The sequence below is a fragment of the Columba livia genome, chromosome 1 (genome assembly GCF_036013475.1).
Source record: "Columba livia isolate bColLiv1 breed racing homer chromosome 1, bColLiv1.pat.W.v2, whole genome shotgun sequence".
NCBI lineage: Eukaryota > Metazoa > Chordata > Aves > Columbiformes > Columbidae > Columba > Columba livia.
This window is the reverse complement of record NC_088602.1, coordinates 176,729,878-176,753,730: the sequence shown is the minus strand read 5'-3', so window position 1 is coordinate 176,753,730 and position 23,853 is coordinate 176,729,878. Positions and strand designations below refer to the sequence as shown.

Below are 23,853 nucleotides of genomic sequence, written 5' to 3'. Positions count from 1 at the left end.
ATATTTGTTTGTAGGAGCAACACAGAATTGGTAAAAAGAAACAAAATCCACCTCAGCTGTTGCGAGACAACTACCGACACTGTTGATTGCCGACTATAGCTCAGTACAACAAGGAGGAGACCCCAAAAACCTCAAACCTCGATACCAAGTGCCATTGATGAGGCAAACCGTGACCTTAAGCGCAGCGGGAGCGCAGGTTGTTGCCTGCTGGCAAAGCTGTGCTTTTCTCTTTGCCTGCTCCCAGGGCAGAAGGAGAGACGAGTCTGTTTATTTTCTGTTTTCCTGAGCGGAGGAGCAGCGACTCTGCTGAGAGGTTTACAAGAGCTGGTGTTGGTGTGACCTACTGTTGTTTGGCCACTGCTCAACCTTGCAGGTCCCCATGAATCGTTGTCTCCGCTGGTCACCAGGAGGCCTTCTTTCCCTCACTAATCCTCCTAAAACGTGGAGGGTTTGTTAACAAAAGCACAAACACGTATTTAGCTGTATTCTTAGTTGCTGGCAGCTAAAATAAGTGCCTTTACTGACTACTTCTTGCTTTCAGCTCCTGGAACAGGCAAAATCAGATCATGTTAGAACAGCAACTAAGATGCTGGAAAGGTTCCTTGCCATATTTTTCCTACATACATACGTATATAAAATACATATATAGTTACAAATTCAATACTCTATAAGTGCTTTTCTATCAGAACTCAGTCTGTGCCATAGAGCTGTAACTTCTGCACGCCAGGTGAGTTGGGTGTTGTCTTCCCCATTTCCCAACTGACCCAGTACCCAAGTCCTGTGCTACCTGCTTTCCCAGTGAAGCCAGCATAGGGAAATCTTAATCTTGCAGGAGCAGTGGCAGAGAAGCGCTACTGGGAAATTTTGTATAACCATAAATCTTTCCTTCTTCCTCTCCTTCCTTTTTTTGGCACTAAACAAACCTTCCCTAGAACACCATTCTTAGAAAAATGTAACCACAGCAAGATTTACTGTCTGAGCATTGTGTTTAATATTTTTCCCATTCATAAAATACTCATATGTCTGGACATGAGACTTAGTTTGAAGGGTGTGTGTTAATTCTTGTCTGGCTCATTTAGACTGCTTCTACACTGGTTCTCAAGCAGAGAAGGGATAAGAATGATGTTTCAGCTTTTCTAACACGTTCTAAATTCCCAAATGTAAAAATTCAATTGCATATGAGTGCTGGTGAAAAACAAGCTCTAAGAAAGGGTGCGAAGACCAGCAAAGTAAGTTTATTTTTTTAATTGGGAGCAAAGTGAACGCGATCCTCAGAAAAAGCAGCATCAGAAGTTTGCATTAGGAGCTTGTTCGCAGAGTACCTTGATCTCAGCCAGATGAGACGCAGTTGACATTTGGCTGACAAAGCTCTAGGGAAAGCTGGAGGATGGTGAGAAATAAGACATTTGGTGCAATTAGCTGCAATACCAACCCAGGAATGAAAGTAAACAGGCATCACGGGGGGACGGGAGGATCTTTCAGAATCAAGCTCTAAACTGCTCGAGGACGTAGCAATTCCCCGCTCTTTGTACATTCTTTGGCAATACCCTCTTCCAGCAGTTGGTTTGTCTGCTTCTAGATCCTGGAGAACTGCAACTGGATTTGGCTTCTTCTTGTCTCCCCATCCCCATCTCGGTACGTGCTGTGATCCTGCACTGGCCGTGGAACAGCTGCCTCAGCCCACATCCGCTCCAGCTGCAGCGGGATTAAAAATTAAACTGCTGCACATTGAAGGGGTCTGGATGGGCAGGCTCAGTCTAAATTTTTGAAGAGACTGAAACGGCTGCAGGTGTGTCAGCTGCTTTTACAACCCCATGCTTCACGGAGTATTATAGTGGGCAGAGAAATTGCCTCTATTTAGGGACAATTTGTGATACTTGATGAGGTGACTGTCTGGTCATTTGTCTTCAACAGTTGCTGTCATGGGAAAACAATATCTTTTCTTGTAATTTTTATTTACAGATTTTGAGCAGAATTTCCATATTCTTAAATCTTCCTAAAACAAAAATAGCAAAATTTCAGGTTTGTTTGCTTAGTTGCCCAAAAGTTGTAGCAATAACTACAGAAACAAGCAATGACGCTGCATCTGAGCTTGTGTGATAACCTTCAAATCTTCCAGCCAGTTCCTAATTTGCTGAGAAGTAGTTTTCTTGGAGAACAATTGGGGCAAAGAACTGAGGAAACAATGGCTTAAAGAGTATAACCCCCTAAAATCAACTTTATCAATTTCCCCTTTCAAATGGGATTCACGTATTGCATGCATGTAAGCTTCCATTTTGAGGTAATGAGCACTGTTGGGTTAATGAAGACATAATTTGCTTTTTTACGAGGCTTTCCTTTGGCTACCAGCGATTCCTGCGTTGCTGTGATGGTGTCTGCATCAGCACCCATAGGAAATGAGTGGTGCTGGAGGGTGGATGGCCAGGGATGCGGTGTAGCATCCAAAATGGCAGTTAACTACTCCAAAAGGTTTTAAATCAAAGAAGAGCACAGTTACAAGACAAAGGAAAACCAGAAAGGTGCTTTGTTGGGGTACAGACCTTGATTTACCACAGAAATGGGGAAACACCCCCCCCCTCCAACCCCAAACCAACCAACACCACCCAAAAGCAAAACCCAAACAAAAAACCCAACGGACTGGTAACTGCAGGGATGCCTGTGAAGCTGAGGGCTGATGCCAAAGCATTACAGCTGGTAGCAGTGATGGCTTTACAGAAGAATGTTCTAAGGGATTGCCTTGTGCTGCTTAAGGGAATAACTGCCCAGGTGTAAAAATCAGGGACATTTTGACTTTTTAGAGCCTGAGAAATTAAGCATTAATACACCAAGAAAAAGGTTGTAATTCTAATCTTAGGTGGCCTAAAATTCATGAAGGTTCAGAGATCTCATTTGTCTATACATCTAAATCATCAGTCTTAGATTAGCTGCAGTAAAGATCTAATTAATTTTTTCCGCTGCAGCTTCCTCCCTCTCCCCTTCCTATTTTGTGGCAGAATGCTGCAGACTATTTCTGCAGCTTCAACTTTATGATTAATTGTTCTTAAATTATGGAAAAAAAAGAGCGTCCAAACCGTCTGCTTTTTATCTACCTGGACACATTTTGTCATACTCCTTTTTATTAACCTTGTCATTGAAGCACAATTCCTCCTGAAATCATTTTATGTCCCTAAGTGTTATGGCATCCTTTGTTTTGCAAAGTAGAGGATTTTTAAAAAAGCCTTCGTCCTTCCTTCTAACAAGAACAGGATGTGCAATAACTTTGGTTTATATAACTCTTCCTGGAAAGCACGAGAGAAACTCTGGAATCAATAAAAGCTGCAGTGTAATAGCATAAAGAAGTAAACTTTTTGTGAAGGTACATTACACTAGGAAGATACATTAAGAAGATGAAACTTCAGGCTTCAGTTTTACAGTAACTGTACAAAATACAATAAATTACTGGGATTGTTCCCGTATGTCGCTTTAGTTAACTGAGTACGTTCTGTAGAATACCATAAATACATTATTTGGCTAAGCACTGATTTATAGCCTACAGGAATTATAGAAACTGATGTCCAAACGTAAAGACTTGTATCTACTACCTAAAAACCAAAAATAACAAGACTTACTTGACCTACAAGGTTAAAGAATTTAGGGTGTAGGAGCTGTGAAAGCAACAGGACGATGTGGAACGAGCTCCTTTAGGTTCACTTGATGTGCAACAGTTCCCTGTCACTGCATGCTGCCAACACTTGTTTATTGAGCTGACACCAGCGAGGCAGGCAAAGCTGGGCTCAAGTTTTATTTGCCCTGAAATTTTAAACTTGACTTGGTGTTCACATGGCAATCATAAACCCTAGGACTTAACGGGAGAGCGAGAAGAACCAGAGTGAAAGTAACAAATCACTTTTTGCACCCTCTGTTAGGCTCAGTGAACACAACGAGGCATTAGCAGCATTTAAAAAAACTGGGGGTCACACTGGAACGAATATTTTCACTGCTCTTCTATGACGTGTGAGGTGAAACAAGAATTGGGAGAACCGCTTGTGCTACAGCGCAGTAACTGAAGGATGCAAGTGGTGGAGATGCGCCCAGCTCCCATCCTCTTGCTGGCCCCTCGGGTGGGTGCTGCCCATGGCTCTGTGCTGGTATAACACACCGAGGCCCGTGTTACATCCTGCATCTTTGGTACCTTCAAATACAACTTTGGTTACCACATCGCCATGACAGCTTGCCTTGGTGGAATCCATCAATTCACCCTTGGTTTTACTCTAATATAGAGTAGAATTTGAGACTTCGATTCCTAAGGAACTGAGGAGGAGGGAAAAATTATTCCAAGAATATTGTAATTTCAAAAATGACACCTGATTTCTCATGCCACAGAGAGCTGACAGCTGATCACTTTGCATAGCTCTTCGCTGAGTCAGAACACGGCAACTGGCAGCCTGAGCAATGAATCATGATCTGATGGCAGCGCACAGCTCACACAGTTATCCCACAGCTGAACTCTCACACATCAACCCATACGCTAATGCACCTCATAGGGATTCACTTCATTAAGAGTGAGACCTTTTGTCAGTGAATCATCCATTCCCTGTAAAGCAGAGTGTGCTACTTGTCCATATTGCACAATTAGTAATTCACACAAAGTGACTTGGGTACTCTTCAGGACAAAGGCAAAATAATAATGGTTATAGATATAGATGGATATATATAATATATAATTTAAAATTTTATTTTAAAACTTTGAGCATACACTTCTTCAGCATCCTCCTCTTTTGTTCATTGCACTGAAAAGTTTCAAAAACCATAAAATATATCCCTTTACTAAACATTTTTTGTTCTTGGGTTACAAAAAGATTAACATTTCACAGTCACAAAGCGTAAGTACATTGGTCCAAAACATCTTCCTTCAGCAGGTCCTCCATTCTTCAGGACATATAAAACCTAGACAGTTGTACAGACCCCAAAATAAGATGACTTGCCCAACAAAAGAAAGAAAAAGGTGGCAGCTAGTAAAAAACCAAACCAAACCAAAATCAAACCGCAAAGAAACCAAAATAAGATGCTTATGAAAGACCACCACCAGCAACAGTTAAAAGAAAAAAAGGGAGAAAGAGAAGAGAATGAGAGTGGAGGTGGACAAGGGCATCCTCCTTCAAGTACATCACAGGTAGAAATACAGCAGCACAGTTACAGCATCGTTTGGTCACTCTCTCTATGGCAGCCACATCACTATGTGATCACATCTAAGACACATGGAGGAGAACTATTTACACACCAAAAATCTCAGGGAGGAACAACAATTCCACACAGCTTGCAATTCACGTTTGATCCAAGTGTGTTGAAAGTATTTGTACATCAATGTAAAATAAAAGCAAAATGCCGAGGCAGGAAGAAATGCAGCAGATTTGCTTGGAGTGTGTAGTGTTCTTAAAAAACCCAGCAGAAGTTCAAAGCCAAAAATCTGCCCAAACATCAAGTGCAGTTCTTCAAAAATATCCTGGAGGCGCAGAGTCAACTGTACCTCACAGACCTTTCTTGTCATATTTTAACACGGAAGTAACTTTAACATGGAAATCCACTGCTAGCAGCAGACTCTGACCACTCTTCCTTTAGCTTGTTAACCCTGTCGTTCAGAATTTATTAAAAAAACCCACAACTACCTCTCTCTCCAGCATAAGGTGACTGAACATGAGCCCTCTCAGACAATACATTTGTGTGTTCATGAAAGAAGCATCACAGCCTTAGTGTGCCAAGAGATGGTTGTGTGCCTCACTTAAAGTGTAAATGAAATTTCTAACTACCTTCTTCATCCAATTAAACAAAGAAGATTTCAGCCTGTAGTGCAAGAGAAAAACATCAGAAGTGGCTGTACTACCTCCTGCAGCAGTATTCACAAGAGAATGGTAAGAGCTTCTGGGTTTGAGTTTCTAGAAACGGGACTGGACCAGACACCAGAAGACCATGTCACACCGCTGCCAGTGACCTGCACCGTACGGCTCACCGCCTCCTCACCTTGCCCGAGGAAGGAGAAGAACTTGCCTGACTTTCTAAGCAGTGCTGATGTACAGGCAAGGACACAGCACTGCGCAACAGCAACAGGGATGCAGGTGTGACTTGGGACAGAGGTTTCTTGCTGCTAAGGCTTAAGCACTTTTGGATGCTAAGGGAACTCCACTGGCAAAAAGCACAGCGCTGCCAGCATCGGGCAGTGACTAAGATGATGTGCCTAGGAGCTAAAATTTGGACTTGGTGCCTAACTTGAGAAGGTGAGCTGTCTGCTCCTAACTCAGGAGCTTCACTGGGCCCCAGAGCAGCTGCAAGCCTGCGCATGGCAGCAGCCATCCTGGGCCTGTCTGAAAAATGGTATCGTGCACGATGGATCCCCCTCGCCATCAGTGGTTTCTAATGCTGCAACTCCCCAAATAATTCAACCTACAAAGGGAATTGGAAATGCTTCTAATTATTCTTGCTTCTCACACAATACCTGCCCAACAACTAACTCCTGCCTTCTATCTATGTGCTGCTTTGGAGTGTAAATGTATTTATCCCATGTCATGAAGCAGCACACAGACCACAGCACAGGCACATGAGAAGCTTCTACTGAAAGCAGGTGGAAGTGAAAGCCCAAGGACTACCGTAGTGTCTCAGAGAGGGACCAGAGGCGGTCTGGGGAGGCAAGCCTGGAAAAGCGTAACAGATTCTTTCTAAAAAAGCAAAACAAAAAGCATCACAGCATAGTTTTAGTCACATACATCTGAGTCGGAAGCTTTTTATTATCTTTAAAAGTTATCAGAATTTATTAATTGATGCTAATTGATATTAATTGTTGATACTGTACTTCTTCCCTTTCCAGGAGAGCTGACAGCAAACACAACTCCACCTGGGCCCAGCCGCTGCAGAGGAGCGAGCTGACCGACGGCAATGCCACCACACACAGCAGAGCCTGATTCACAAAGCCAAACCAGCACCCACGAGATTCTGCCCTGACAAGTCACCAGGCAGTTTGTTCCCACCAAGCCACGCACTCTGCTAACTGATCTCTCCAGGGGTGCGTTTAAAAACACCCCTGAATGAGAAGGTGCATTTTCCATTTCCTTGAAGTTTCACCTTTATATTTTGGCAAGTGCTACACTGGAAATTTATTTCCACCACTCAGTGGTTTTATAATGGCTGGTATGTGTGTTGACACCATGGTACCCAGTAACAAAGACTAACGATACATGGGCACTAAAATATTTGACTCAGGCTCATAGCTGGTATCAGCAAGCGACAGCTTCTTTGCTGTTCAGACAACTCCACAGGAACTGCCACCATTAGTTTCTTTGTGAAAGAGCATCTGGATTGCTAGAGGACTACACAACTGCATTTGCGAAGAGACAACAGGAGTTACACAGAGCATGAAAAGCATGTTTACAAGTTTATTAGGCCAAAAAAAAAAAAAAAAGGCAGTGCAAGAGAAGATCTCTCGCTTAAACTTTAAAACATATGAGGAGCCATGTGAAAAATATTCTAGACTCCAAACTGCTCTTTTTACCCAGCTGCACACAGAAAAAGAGCTAAAGAGAAAAAAAAAAGGGAAGCATAGATAAAGCATGACAACACATGATCAGATATGCCACTGAATTATGCTGAAGCTCTAGAATATAAAACATCCACGTTCTGCACAGCTTTATCACATGCAGGCACTGGGGAAGAAATGGAACAGTTTCCAGGCTGAATTCGTGCAGTTTGCTGCATGTTGGAGCCCTTACTCACTCTGTATTGCGTCCTCTCAACCTGAACTCCTGCTGGGTCTGGAGATCAGCAGAAGGGCAGCTTAAATCCACCGAGACTTGCACATATACTTCTGGATGCAATCAAATAAAGCATCTGGTCAGCTACACCACACGTGCGCTGCGTGATGTTTACGTAGCACATTATAAATGACAATACTGGCAAGCTCTAGGCCATGCCAGTTCAGGAGAAAGTCTGCTAAGGACACAGCACACTCTTTGTCCTTTGGAAAGGACACAACATTTGTGAGCTACCTACTTAGAGTCCTACAATTGTCAGCTCCCTGTCTTTTGGGTGTCCAAGAACAAGCCAGATGAGCAGCTCCAAAAGAATGTGGTCTGGGGGCAAACTGGGTTGAACTTGGCTCCCCAGCCAATATGCCTGCCTATACACCAGAACCTTCTGAATTTGTTCTTCAATTCTTTGCCAATGAAGTAAGAGAGCTCTCTGCTTGAAGAATAGGTAGCCAGGTTAAGCTGCAGAATGGCTCATTTGGACTATTACTTTTTTTCTGATAATGTTTGATTCAGATTTTCTTAATTTGAAACAATTCACCAGTGCTAAGAAAAAGGCTGCCGAAGCTAGCCAATCACTTGTATCTATCACACGGATCTTTTGATCCTTGACTACAGTCCTCAAATACCAAGAGGACAAGGTGATAAGCTGTCACTTTCTGATCACCAAGTCAAGCAGGCAAAGGTATACTGAATAATATGTGAGGCAGGAAGAAGTGAAATAACTTTTAAACTGATCACTATCTGGTTATCCAAACTGATAACGAGAACAACACCATCAGTTCAAACAGGAATCCAACAAAAAAATACCCTCAGGAGCCCAAATAAACTTCCTGAATCCCAACTGATGCAAAAACTGTATGGTCAAGGATCCTTTCAACAGGATAAAGCAGGCAGAACCATTCAATGAATGAAAATCTCTGATCCCAAAGAAACCATGGCCTCCAGGTAAATGTCACATAAAGCTGAGTCTGCGTGCTCTGGATAATCATGGTATACACACAACAGGAAATCTTGAGAAATAATTCCTCACACCAGATTAAATCTTACCACACAGGACTGTGACCTCTGGATAATTTTGCAGGTGGCTGTTTTAACTGCAGTAAACAGGCATAGTCACACTGAAAACAATTTCAGTTTTCCTACTAAAATACAAGAGTATAGTCTACTGAAGAAGAGACAGGAGGGGAAAATGGGGGTTTGAAGGATTACACAAGTTTGAAGTTGTCCATAGGTAAGTCATGAATGCAACTTTTTGAAAGAAGAAAACTCTTATATATATAGGTATTTTTAAATGAGATGTGACCTAAGTCACCTTCTGAATATTTTCAGGAGCCTCCTTGGCTTCTGACACCCAATTCTACTTTCACAACTCAAATGGCTCTTCCAAGCTACATGGTAAACTGAGAAAAAATATAATTCCCCACCTGGAGGGACGACAGAATTCATAATATGCTAGCAGCATTTAAACCCCATTCCTGTGAAGCACCAAAACCATGTCTACAAGGAAAATGTAATCTTAAGGGTTGTCTTTAATCTTATACATTATATGTGCAGAACCCTACCTTTTGGGCAGAAAAATACCCCTCCAGCATTAGTTTTGAATAGATTACATCGATTGCAAGTGTCCTGGTCAGATCACCAAAAACATATTGTCTCTTACAGGCCCTTCCCAAAAAGATCCTCATCTTGTAACCACTCTTGATGCTACTTTCATGACTGCTTGTTCCCGTGTATTAAAGGGATGACATAGACAGAGATGTCGTCTCCGGAGCCCAGCCTGTCGTTGGATATTCGCCAGCCCCGGTCCTTCAGCACTCCCCTGGCTCGCATCACCAGGTCCTGCGCCGCCAGCGTGTACCTGTGGAAAAGGCAGAATACAGCCAGAGACTGCTTGTTTTTGTAAGGAAAGTGGGTTTTCACAGCCTGCCAGGTTTACTGTTATGAACCACCAGGACAAGCTTCTCAGCATTTTTGAAACAGGCAGAAGAAACACAAAGTACAGCACATTCACAAAGCAACCCCTTCCAGTTCAGTGACAGCTCCTGCATCAAAATCTAAAGGTATTTGACAGGCATCAATCAATCAAAATGTCACTGGTCATTTTGGGTGTCCAGCTTCACCAGTTTTCAGACAAATATTAACACAATTGCCTTAAGAAATTGTCTTTCTAGGAGTAGTCTGAAAAAGTGAGGATCCTAGATAACTCTACTTGCTGTTGGAAACTACACCCTTGTTCACAGACACACCTGAAGGTAAACATGGTTCAACTATTTCAGAGACAAACTATTAAAAAAGTAATTTGAAAACAAGTAATAAAGCACTAAAAATAAAATCCAAATTACACTTCAAACCAAGTAGACTAACTTGTCTGGTTTCCTTGACCATAAGTATAATTTTTAAATCTCTTTTATTCTGCAACTGGAAAAGGAAACTTACAGTTAATACAGCCAGATTAACAAGAGTCCCACAGTCCTCTCACTTCTATGAGTTCAATGAAAACTGTGTGAATGTCAGTTGTCGAGAGCTTAATTTAGTGAAATACCAAGTTTCATGTCAGTTCAAAGCTCCCAGCCTGTGCTGGGCTGAGTGGCCTTGGATTTATAGCAGTTATTTTCTGTCCTGAAAAAATAACAGATGCTGCTTGGGGGCAGAAGGGTGTCAGAGTCCAAAAGGTGGTGCACAGACAGTGCTCTGTCATGTGCTCTGACACGTTCTCCCTTATCATTTTACCCGCTGTTACTAGATCAACACATCTACATACTCATTTAGAAGTTTCCTCTGAAAGACAGCTCATTATGAGTAAACAGCTACTGTCATGTGTTTTTCCTCATCTCTAAAACACCTGGCTGAGATGTTTTGAATTTTGTTGGGCGGAGACAAGCTTTTCTATGATTGGACAATTAAAAATTAATCGGACAGTTAAAAGACTGAAAAGAAAAACCAGTTCAATATTTTATCTGCCTGTGTTTTATCTGAAGCGTAAGCATCAACCTCCAAGATGATCTGAGGCTCTGTGAAGCCAAACACACAGGCCACCAGGAGCAAAGGACACCGTGGTGGTTTCCAGAAAACAGGAAGGATAAGACGGGTCTGCATTTCAAGAGCCCCTTTTCTAGGGAGGATCCCTGGCCAGAAATGATCTCCTCGGATCTCACCTGAGGGATGGGAAAGAACAGTCTCTTCACTGATCAGAAGCGGTGTGGGGGAGGTGGAAGAAAAGTTTATTAAGTGAGTAGCCAGGCCTGTTCTAAGCCCAGAAATTTTCACCAGAGAATGCATTATTAAATGGTAATTTATATCACTAGAGACTTTATTCACTCTCTGGGAATACCAGAAGGAAAAAATCCCAACTATGTTCTGTTTCTACAATTTTGCTGCCATAAACTCAAATGACGCCTTTGAACCAGGAATAGATTTATTTGCTCTACTACAAAGATTTCCTCAACGCAAAGAAACAACACTTGACTACCAAAAAAGTTTGATGTTAAATCCAAGGAATGTTGTACAGAACCAATGCACCCTCTGCTTCTAATGGTACTGAGTGGTAAAATTTCCAGTCCTCACTAGTTTTGACAAAAGATTTACTTTTAGTAATAAGAGAAGGGCCCAAGGCATGAACTCTAACACACACGCACACACACGTGCACACTGTCCACAGGTGCCAACATCAGTTTGTACCAATGACCTCAAGCTGTAACAGGCGGACATAACAAGAAGCACTGCTTGTACTGTCCTAATGCAACACGAAACCATATTTTTTAAAAGAAAACCCCCCAAAGTACATACTTGCACTCCCCAGCTCCCAAATCCCCAAATCGGATGCAGGGCTAAGGAACAAAAAGACTCCACATGGCAAGTGAGAAACTGGAATATTTATTCACAGCATGTCTGATGCTGAGTGAATTTTGGCTAGAACATCTTTTCCAAGGATTTCTCAGCTATTGTCAGAATTTCAGAGAAGAAAACACCCATCATTCTGGGAAAAAAAACTTTGTCTTCCTCCTTTTTGTAATTAATAAGGGCTCCCCACATCTAAAGAATACAAAGGAATAAGTATTGCTCTTCATTGTGTAAAGCTTTTGCTGCTTAATGTTTGGAAAGGGCAAGATTAAAAAAAAGAATTTTAATAAACCAAAAATTATCTCGTAAACAGACTGTGAAATACACAAGAAAACCAGTACATTGAAGGAAAGGACAAGGATCAGGTGGAGGCAGCAGCGAGGTAACATATTCCTCCCCTTGTGTAGAGCTGAATGGGAGCGATGCTGTTCAACTTGGCACTAGAGGAGACAGGGTGAGTCTCTTGTACCTGGAGATGAATAGCAGCAGCAGTCCATTACTGAATGCTTTATTCTCCAGCACTGTGAACTCGGGATTCAGCTGTCAAGACAGCATTAGAGAACTGCTGAAGTAGTTTTAAACTATCCACTTCCTCCCAACGAACAGCCTCACTGGGATACCACTTTTGTGTTTTAAGAATAAATATATATGTTGTTGTTGTGGTTTTTTGTTTTTTATTTCTGCTGAAGCTTTTGGCATTGATCAGTGAAAGTACTGCAGGAGAAATGGTGACAGTGGGGGAACCGTACTGCTGTCTGAGCAGCTCCTTATCTTTGCATACCTGGCAAAGGTGGAACAACTCCCCAGCATCCTCATAAGTCTCTAACTAATGCGAGAGAGAGTGAGAGGTAACGAGAAAGGACAGGAGGGAGGGCGAGAAATAAAAGATTCCCAAGGTCAGCAGGTAAACCTGCATAAGTGCAGCTGAAGAGAATGGGCAAGAACTATATTTCTGTACCTTCACACCTTTTCAGAGAGATGATGTATGGAAAGCAGCAGTGTGCCTCTACCACCTGCTCTTCACTCAGGGTCCCCTTCATGCTCTCATCTGCCACAATACCCAGAAGAAATGAGCTGGCAAAGAAATCCAGCTGCACCCCAGCTCCTTCATCACAGCTCTCACGGAGGAACTGTTCTCTAATCAAGTCTGTGCCCATCACCCGCTGCCCGAATCCCCTGAGGCCGTGTCTGCACGTCTGGGTGAAGACAGACCCGAGGACTTTGCTCTCCCTGCACTTGGAGATGCCCAGGCATATGCCACATTTGACAGGATTCAAAGATGTTTTTCTGTGGATAACAAACATTCACAGTTCTGACAGTAAATATCAGCAGGAGAGAGTCCCAAGAGCATTTCTGAGGGCTATAAGCTCTTACCCATCAGACTATAGAATGCTTTCTAATCCAAATGGGAGGGATATTGTTCCCTCAAAGAGCTAATTACCTAACACATAAGTACTCTGCAGCTCTAAAATCTTCCTCCCTAGCACTCTTTTTTTTTTAAGATAGTCTGCTGTCAGGGAATAAGTAGGCTACCGGGTCAGGCGGATCAGAGTCTGCTCCACAGGTAGGTTCCCCGACAGACCACAGCATTACCGAACCCAGGGGGCAAGTCTCTTACGTTCTGACAAATTTTCTACATCCCTAGAGATTTCACATTTCCAGCTGATCACCTCACCACAGACTATGTCACTACACCCATCACAGAACCTGACATTTTGTGGGATAACGTTTCTTTTAAATATAACACTGATAATACAGCAAAAAAGATTTTCCTGTCACTGACTAGTGAGAGGAATGAATGCAGCTCCACAGTCTGAGCTGCTATGCTATTGTAAACTCATTAGTTATACCTCATTTGGACCACTGTGAAGTAATTACATAAAACCTCTCAAACAGTACTTAAAACCCTTTAAATATTCTTTACAACCAAGCAGCAAGAGCAATTCCACAAAGGTAATTTTCATAAATATCATTGTAAACTATACAAAAGATTGCCCTAATTACCTTTTGGAAGCTGGCATTGAGAAATGTCTTGCCACTGCTATTTGTAAGCCTCTAAATGACCTGGCACAAAGTCACTTAAAAGAACAAATTAATTTTCGATTCACATGTCCATCCATAGACCAGCAGGTCAAACACTAATAAATGTGTTTGTTCTAACTCATCATACAGCATGCCCAAGTCTGGAATGTGTTGCACGCATGCTGGCACAAACAGGGACTACTAGTGCCTCATGATTACTGGGGCTAAACCAGCACAAACAGATTTAAATGAAACAAAGAAAACCTCTTTTTTCTTCAGTGTCTCTGATTGCTTTAAGTATTTTATAATGGATGAAAAATCACCCACCTAACGAGTCAAAAAGATTGAACAAAGAATTGCCATTCCTACTGCAGCAAACGTGGTGACCATCACCAGCTTTGGAAAGCCTAAAAGGAACAAACCAGACCCAGCATAACCAGACTGCATTCAGAGGTAACAGGTAGGACCAGTGAGGACAGTAGAAGAGCCAACCTTTCCCATTTCTTAGATGAGAATGGAGATGAAGCAGGGCAGAGATATTACATTTCACCAAGTGCCTTTGCAAGAGGAAACTCAGGGGTGCAGAAATGAGAGCAAAAGCTCCCTGGCAGATCTGAATGGAAAGCTGATTGGGTGGGTCATCTACGTCTACCTTAAATCAATGGCATATCTGCACAGCACAGTGCCAGATGCCCTGGAAGTGCCCCTCACTACTCCTGCCTGATCTCTGTCCAGACAGAGGGCAGAGACACTTTCAAGCCCTGCTGACGTAAAGACAGCCCTGGCTGTCATTCATACATCTCCTCTTCAGCCCAAGGAGGTGGGGAAGGCCCAAATATTGCAGTTGCAGCTCCATGTTAACCATCCATTCACCCAAAGACTGGGTGCTTGGAGCAAAACACTGTTTTGCATTCCATGTTTGTAAGTGTCAGGGCAAGAAAATACTGCTGGGGAGTTACTTTGGAGCTACTCTTACTTTAAATTCAAGTGGCTCTCACCGTGTCCCAGTTATCTTCCTTGTTTGCTGATGATGAACAGGGCTGACCCATGAAGATGACCACTTACAAGCAGGAGAAACAACAACCATTTTGAGAAAGGTTCCCCCATGTCGAGAGTTGCCACATCTAAACAACTGCAGCTTGAGCTCTCACACTGTCCTGCATGTTTTCACTCAGCTGCTGAGATATCATGAGGAATGAGTGGTAACCATACTGTGCAGTTATTTGTATGTACATGCATACATTTGGAGTAAGAGAGAAATGCTGATAATACCCTAATGAGAAACAATCTTTAGTGTTAAAGGACTATCTGTGACTGTTTGAGACAGAAACCTGTTGCTAAGACCTCACCCTCCTACAGTTTCCATAGGACTTTGTACAGCAAAGAAAATGAATCCCATGCCAAGATACCATGATCCCACATTCCTTTGCAGGTAGACAATTCTGAGCTATATACACCACCCTTTTCCCTCCCATCCCAAACCCTCACATTTGCTGCAGAGGCTCCCATACAACTTACAAAAATGTCTTCTTGCAAGTGTCGCATATATATTGAATGTTATTCAGAATATACTTTCTACAAAAACACGTTACCAGAAAAGCACTCTTCCGAGAAGAAGCTAGAAAATTAGGGATGAGCACGAACCTGTGGGGATCATCGGGGTCACAGTTCGGTAGAAAATTAGTGACAGCTTCTGCCACTTCTTCATTTAACAGCACATCCCAGAGTCCATCAGTAGCTAGGATCAGAACATCATCTGGCCCATGCTCATACTGCAGGAGGTCATAGACTCTCACCTAAAACAAAAAAAAACCAAGAGATATCCATGAAGGAGGAGACTGTCAGACTGTGAAACATTACTGAGTTGGGCTGTGAGTTGGCAGGTTCAGCCAGGGCACTGAAACACCTCTCTGGCTGCACTGCTGGGGTCTGTCTCCAATTTAGCCCTCGAGCCATCAACCCTTCCTGCCCAGCAAGGCTCAGGTGCTGACCCCAGCGGGATGGACACAAGTGTTCCTGAGAAAGGCTGTGGAGCTCTGTGCCACCCACTGCCAGCAGCGCTCACAGCCTCCCCCACCCCGCAGCCTGCTTCAGCGTGAGGCTCTTCCCTATCATCGGCAGGACTAGTCATATGGAAGCTGAATAATTTATTTGATGAATTTTTGATATTTTCTAATAAAATATTCACAAATAATTGTTTTCACTGTTTGTCCAGATCCATTTAACTCTGCCAGATAAATTGCACATGTTCAGAAATGCCTGTGTGCGTGGCAGAAGGCATCACATCCGTTTTTCTAGAACAGAGGCAGCTGCTGCCCTCAAGATTTACACCTGAGCAAGTGAGTAGTTCCACAAAACAGAGAAAAACTGTTTAGCTGCTCAGTTATACGTATCTGTAAGGAGTTCAGCAGGCAGAGACTGATTCAAGATCTGCACAGAAATGAACCCTCAAGCATATCCACACTATTAAAACGCACACTGGCTTCACCTCATCAGTCTGCAGCCCCAGCCAGGCTGACCACTGCTGCTGGCACCTCTGTAACACAGCGACTTGACCGCCCTCCCCTCGACACGGCTGGAGAAAGCCAGGAGCAGACAAGGCAGACACAGACGGGGTGGGAGGCCATCAGTGGAGTCAAAATACGAGCAGAGGTCACAGCAAGTGTTTTAATATGAGCCTTTTCGTTGGCCGTAACTCTCCTTCCAGCACAGGCTGCCTTCCAGCTGACAAACGGCCTGCAATTCCCAGGCTGTGATGGGGAGCCACAATGAAGCACTCACGGAGGACTTTAATTACCGACAGCAAGAACCACAGCCTGAATGAAGTGTGACAGCCTTGGCAAAGCGGACAGGAGGGAACGATCATCTGTACTGAAGTTTGGAAATGGTGCACCTCGTCAGGCACCCTGCTCCGGCCTTGGGCTCCACTAACAGCAGCGGCAGCCGGGACATCTGTTAGAACAAGCATTTGGCGTAACTAGAAAATATGAGCTGTTTTATTCTCGCTCCTGGCGCATTCTCCCCTTAGGAGCCATGGAACAGGCAATGCATACAAAATGCCTGGACGTTTTAATGTAATTATGATTTTATGGGACTGAAACCAGTATTGGAGTTAAAAAAAAAATAAAAATCACCTAGACCTCACTGCTAATCCTTGCTTGTTCGCCTTTCACTCAAAAGCACAAGAAGGTCATTTGTAAAATGTAACCTCCACTTCATTATCTAAGGTAGCAGCTGAATAAGGACTTTGGAGAGGATTAAAGTCAAGGCAAGATACTCTCTTCATTAGAGCATATCTCCTTATTCAGACTGAGTGGGAATACTGTTACAGAAAAGATCCCTATACACAGCGCAGCTCTCCTCCCAAGCCCATTGCACAGAAATCAGTTGCTGTCACAGTCCCTATTCCCCAAAATTTAGTTCAGCCTCTAAGAGCCCAGGGTTTCAACTTGGAAATCACTGGGGCATGGGGGTTAAGTTGGCCAACATAGCCATCAATAAACACCACGTGTTCTGCTCAGATCTCTTGGGTACAGGCAAATATTTGAGAGAGCACTGGGTATAAGGCTCAAAGATGCACTCAGCAGCAAACCCCTCATAGGAATAACCAAGCTTTGAATGCCAGCGCTAGGAAAAACACATCTCCCATGGCTCTCCCATGGAAAAGTGCACATCACATCACACAAGCCTTTTTTTGCAGTGTTGGCGGGGGAGAAGGCAGGAAAACAAGACCATGTATCACTGATTTGAATCCTTCTGAAATGAACCATCCTTCCTAACATTCTGTGATCTTGTCCGACTGCGGAGTGGTGCTGGGGCAGCTAAGGAACTTGTCAAAGCTACCTGCAGCCAATCTACAAGTCAAAAGGTCCAAATCCTTGGTGTAGCACAATGCTAGAGTAACACCAAGAACAGATAATTATACCAGGAACATGTTTAGTTTTTTGGGGAAAAAGAAAAACAAACAACCAAACAAAAAACCCAACATAACCAACAAGCAATGTAATCACTGATTTTATGAGTAATCTGGGAACAAGGCAGACCTGGGAACTTCCTAAAAGCAAAAGCTTTGTGAACTGAGCATCTCAAGAAAGGGCTGCGACTGAGAAGGAACTATATGTCAGAAGAGGTGCAGAGAAGGGCAGTGGGGTGAGCAATGAGGGATGGTTGGTACCCAGGATAGGAAAAGAGTGCCAAGGCTACAGGAGGCAAAGTTGGGCCAACTTCAGGTAAAATTCTTGTATACAAGGACCAGTTTAACATGCAACAAAACCTTCACTGAAATGCAGGTTTGTCTGCCTTCCAGTTACCACAGCAGCAACACATTAGAGCAGCCATGTCCACATGATACTTCATTTTTTCTTAAGCTCTTTCTGTCTTTCCTCAGCTTTCTAAAATACAGATGTAGGTAAAAATGAGTTAATTTAGAGCTGCACAGTCTACGTAGGTTCAGGTTACATTCACAGACCATCTTGCCCAAGTGCAGAAACAGGCCAGCTCCTAACCCTTCAGCTTTCTGCTAGCAGCCTTGTTCTAGTTCTTACTCGGGCCAACAAGGGTCTCTTGCGGCAATGACACGTGCATTCTGCTGGGCATGGAACAGCGCGACAGCAGAGCTCTCGGAGGCACCCAGGCTGGGTGTGTGATGGATGCTCAGACCAGCAGGGCTCACTGAACATCTGCTCCACACACCCCACACCGTGCAACACCCCACAGCATCCTCCACACACGCTGTGCAAAAAAGGAGAGGGAGTGTGGTATGCCAGAGTTCGGGCAGAGATGCAGGGGGTTACTTAAAAGCCTGCAACAACAAGCAACCCTGCAGCCCTTTAAATCTTATGTGACCAAATGCAGCTTGTTGCCTCCAATAGAAATTACTACTTTTAATTTTTTTCTTTTTTCAATTCCAGAACCAACATAACCCACTGCGGCTCCTTCCCATACCTTTATTTCAGGCAACCAAACAGCATCAAGGTTTAAGCAATGTTCTGTCTGCGACCTAAGTTTGCATAAAGCTGCACGCACTGCAAAAGAGTATCAAATAACCCCACTAGTGCAGACACCACCCAACACCACAGACGTTTCCTTAACTGGTGCTGTACCCTCGACAAATATCTTTGCAATTCCACCCAGAATCTTCATACTTGCCCTCATGACTCATTGCTTCTGCATCCAGATGTTAATCCTGATAGCGCTTCACAGCACTCGTGGTGCAGGAGCTCAGTTTGGTCACCATTCTTCTACTATCCACTTGCCTTGACGTGGAGCAGCTGACCCGTTAACCAGCTGAACTTGACTTTAGAAACCAGAAAATGTAGAAAGCTAACTATAAGTAAGGAGCACCACCTTAGTCACAAAGATCCGTGACAATAAGAGTTGGGTTACACTTTTTATTTTATCCTGACTGGTACTTACAAAGCTCTGCTGGCAGGTAACAGTGCAAACAGGCCGCTAGAGCCCACAGTCGCACACAACACCTTTCTGAACATGCGTAATGCCGTTTGTCACATAACAGCTTTCTTCAATCCAGATATTTGTTTCCCAAATTGCTCACCTACATGCAGTCAAGAGCACTGAGAAAAATGCTCTGGGCAAGCAATGAATAAACAGGTGGGCTGGTTTTATATTTACATTTCAAATGGATGTACCCACCAGACAAAACCCGCATTTGTCTATTGAAAAGGACCACAGCAAAGGCGCTGCGGCTTGTTTGCCAGGTTTGTTTTTAAGAGGCAGCCAAGGCGAGTTCCTGCAGCTGGAAAACCGCTCACAGCAGAGCGACACACGAGCCTGCAGCCACCTTAAGTGTCCTCAGCAGCCTGCCCCGTGGGAATTCGAGCCAAACAACAACCCACGTTCACTCGCCTCCACTATTGATCAACTCGGCTACTTCAATAAATTAAGCCCTTTCTTAATTGTATCGTCCCTTTTCATGCACAGTGTTATCCAGCACAGCTTCACTGGCAAACGACAAGATCTTTCAATACCACCCTCCAAGTAATTTATATGTAAATAATAAAAAGCGGGTCTCAACACTGCTCACTGCAGCACACACCAATTAATCTCCTTTTAGCTTTTTACTGCCACCCTTTGTTTCCTGCCCTTTAGACAATTTCCAATAGACTGTGCCAACTTTCCACTTAGTCCGTAGCTTCATATCTCTTATATTAATAACCTGTGATGCAGAACAGTTTCTCAAATGTTTTCTGAGAAATCAAAGTGCTCATGCAAGACCATCCACTGCATTTATGAATTTTTTGTAAATTCTCTGGTAGACATAGACCTGAAGGACTTCAAGCCACTAAAGCATGATGTTTGCTTCTTGAAACCACCTTGATTCCCTTTGATCATGCTGTAGTCTTTGCCTTGCTTGTTCCTTTAAACAGTGTAATTCCTAATGATTTCTCCAGAAGGCAGATGTGAATGTAAAACAATCTCATTTGACGTATTTGTGAAGTTGTCAGAAAGATTTTTACAAACATAATGGAAGGAGAAAAACTCTCCTCCATTGCCTTCTTATTTGCTGCGGTGGCTGGCGTCGGGCTCATTGCTGGCGAGGGCCAAGTGCCACCAGGAGAGCGGCACCTCTGCCCACCAAACAGCTGAGCTGCCGTTCAGAACGTTTCAGGATGAAATTCTGCTTTTCAGCTGCAACAAGGCAGATCTTGCTGAGCTTTAAAAAGCAGAATTTCCTGCTGAAAGCTTTCAAATGAACTGTTCCATTATGAAAAATAAATATTTAATTCCATGCCAGAGAGCCTCAGCCATGGCCTGCCTGCTTTGTGCTACTCCAGTTCATTATAAAAGGCTCAATTCTCCAGAGCTCACCAACCTGCAGAAGTCCTCCAAATCTGGTCTTGTAACAGCTGAGCCACTGAATCCTGATTACATTTGTCAATCTTGGCTACATGACTTCTCTTCTCATAGCCTGGCACTCTATCAAAGTATCATTTCACACCATCCTAAAATTACTTTTATATGCCTATTTCTGGATGTAGTCTCAGGGATGCTTATTTTTCCTTCAGCTAGATTTTGGTGGACAGGGCATACTACAGCTTTGTCATGCTGGAAGTTAAATATTCTGAAAACTCACCACATTGCCCCCAGGTTGGGAAAGGATGCTGTAATTACAGCACAGAAACAGAAGCCAGAGGACTTGGATCCTCACTCTGTCACGACTCACTGTGCGCCTCAATTTCCTGTGCCTCCCCTTTTCCAGCTCTGGAAAGCAGACATTGTGCTTCCTTACCTCTATATAAACAATTCAAAATCCAATGCTGCACAAGGGCCAAATACAACTGCTGCTTGATGCCACTGCCTTTATCTCCAAATGCCAAGCTTCCCAGATGGCAGCATAAAGACGTTATTTCCTAATGCCGGTTTCTGCGCAAGGTGCACTGTCCATGTATGGACAGAACAAGTCAGAGGAAAGCATGAGGAGATAAACACTGGGGCTCTCTCTAGGAAGAGATCATTAAGAGAAGGAGGTGCAATTGGAAAGCAAGTTGGAGCATATGTTACTTCCTAATAAAATTCAGGGCTTTTTTTGCAAGTATGTCTAAATCGAGGTGGTTGGTGCTCTGTCTTTCCTCCCCCTGCCCCAGTACATTTCTGCTGAATTTAGCTGTGAAGGGAATGTGGAAACAAAGCCAATTTTGCTTCCTTTTTGCAAAGCAGTTAAGAGATCCTGAAACGTGGATAGCATATGAACTGGATGTCATATTCCAGAATTTGAACATGTACAGACACTCCACACAAATCAGCAAAGCCCATGAGAAGCTTTGGTTTATACACACAGGCAAATACTGCAGCAGCAATTGGCAGAGATGATACTGCTGAGATACTGCACTGCAGCCATTACATATCCCAGAAACACTGGGTCTCAGCATGCCAGAAAGAAAAATAAATAGGTAGAATTGCATCATTTCGCTGGCACTAAACAAATCCATCACAGTGATAAGGGCAGAGCTGCTGCCTGCCTGGCTGAGGAGAACAGCAGCAGGTCCCAAGCGAGGGACACACATTCAAAGCGGGGAGAGAGAAGGTACTGGATTGACAGCAAGGAAATGTGAAGAAAGGTCTGTCTGTAGATCTCCTTTTCTTCAGGGCCAGAATCTCTCAGCACTTTTTAAATTTTTATTTTTAAAGTCTCAAAGATGTCCTAAGCAAGGTTGATTTAATAATTTGTTTCCTTCCTAGCAGTAGTATGTCCTTTGTGTATTGTCATTCTCTTGCACTGCTATAGCAAGCAACAGATTCAAGGTCAAGTATTGGGTATGGCTAAAATTCCAGCAACCCAGCTGACAGGGGACAGTTCTCAGCATTTGGGCCATGGAGGAAAAGTCTCCTCTTTTTGTGCTGTCATCAGATGGCTTGCCCTTGCTTAATATTTTATGAAAAATATGTGTCATCTGTTCCTTGATGTAGGAACAGGAATACAGTTACAGAGAAAAAAAAAAAAGCGAAGTTTGCATGTTTCTTGTTAACAAATAGATTCAGATCCCTTTGGAAGGCTTGATATCCTTCACTGCAAGGTCTCTGGTGGTCAAAAACTGGAATTGTTTGTGGCAAGGCAAGTCAAAATGGTGGAGGCATTTAAAACTACCCTTAACACAAATACTGCACAATCCCTTCATTATGCCATCATTTGGGAAATACACACTGCTATTCCTGTCATTATTTGGTGTCTGCACAAAACCATCATAAAGAATGAAGAACTGGAGGTGAAGGGGCAGACAGACAGCACCCTTCCCATTGTTCTTGGCATTTTCCTGCTTAAGAGTTGATCTGTCATCCTCTGTGTAATGCACGATACTATGCTACCATGGAAGATATCCAGTGCTCCCTTCTGGCGAACACAGATTTACATCAGCTTCTGTGAAGGCAACATGATCTAGGCCTCAAGGGGAGCTGGAGCACATGGAGGTGGGGAGAGATGGGCGTCTGTCGCACCGAATGGCGAGGCTATCACATAACCATAGAGCAGACATCAATGCTCTGCCAGAGATGTGGAGCAACCAGGGCACACAGATGGGGAGCTTATAACACTCTCCACCTTCGGGAAGGGCAGGATGTTACCTGGATTGGACCACAATCAGAATGGAAAATTTGGGAAGAATAAATGAGCACACTAAGTTTCTCTCCCACAAATCAGATAGTTGAACCTTTGCTGTTTTACCTCGGGAGATGAGGACAGGAAAGGTTTGATGTATATATTGGAGTCGTGCACTTTCAGGTCATGGTCTCCCAGTCCTCGGGTCACTCCAATTGTTGCCATAACTCGAGCCTGGAAATAAAGAAAAGCAATGGGACCAAATCTTGTTACATGCTCTGTGTCATTAGGGAATGAGACTATGTTTCTATTCCATAACTGGGATTAATTCCCTTTTCTCTCCCAGAAACTCTAGATTAAACACAGCTGATCAACTTCAAAGCTTTTCACACTCATGTCATCTCCATTTCCCTCATTATTCTAAGCTTTGTATTCATCCACATCCCAGTCACCTCATTGTCCCTCACCAGTCTAAAAGAGCATTCCTCCAGCAAATTATACTGTTAGTAAACAGGTTTTATAAAGACGATGAGGAGTCTAATTACTCACCTAAGAAACCTTGGGCTTCTTCCTGTTGACATATTGTCATATATTCCCTCCGCCAAGGAAAAGTGCCAAAGGCAACCTTAAATTGCTGAACACTCAGGTGACAGTGGGATTGACCACAGTGCTCTCCCCTTTGGATAGCCAGGTCTGCTGTTACCTCAGGTCTACAACTTCCTTCCAACAAGCACCTTCCTCTGTGACATGAGATGTCTCCCAAGAGGTGCTGGGCTCTTCTTCATGAACACTTCTCCAAAGACTGAGCAGGCAGACAGCCTCACGGGGCACCTTGCTATCTGCTGTCTGTGTATCGTTTCCCTCAAACTCTAGTTTAGCTGCAGCAGCTTCTGAACAAGAGAGCTCACAGCATCAATAACAGCGAGCAACTGACTTCAAAATTATTTTGCCTCACTAACCCCTGGCTCTATAAGGCAATAAGAAAGTAAATTAAAAAGATGTGCATGAAACATTTTGCGAATAATTATAAACCTAACCAAATTCAGAGATAAGCTGCAGGTCTGAACCTTCAAAACTTCGACTAATTTTGAAGAGTGTGTATTTTGCATCGAGATAAGAACCTAATGCAGCAGGGGAGCAGTATTTAGAAACACAGCGAGCATA

At 43.4% G+C, this 23,853-nt stretch overlaps 1 protein-coding gene across 1 annotated transcript in view; it reads right to left on the bottom strand.

Moving 5' to 3' along the window:
* Positions 1-4,698: 4,698 nt before the first annotated feature.
* PPM1H (protein phosphatase, Mg2+/Mn2+ dependent 1H) overlaps positions 4,699-23,853 on the bottom strand; it is a 138,205-nt gene continuing 119,050 nt past the window's right edge. Inside the window, exons 8-10 of the mRNA XM_065048588.1 lie at positions 22,816-22,923; positions 15,282-15,433; positions 4,699-9,633 (exon numbers count right to left, since the gene is read on the bottom strand). Coding sequence (XP_064904660.1) covers positions 9,486-9,633; positions 15,282-15,433; positions 22,816-22,923 — 408 coding nt within the window. The 3' untranslated portion in view covers positions 4,699-9,485. The remainder of the gene's footprint in view (positions 9,634-15,281; positions 15,434-22,815; positions 22,924-23,853) is intronic.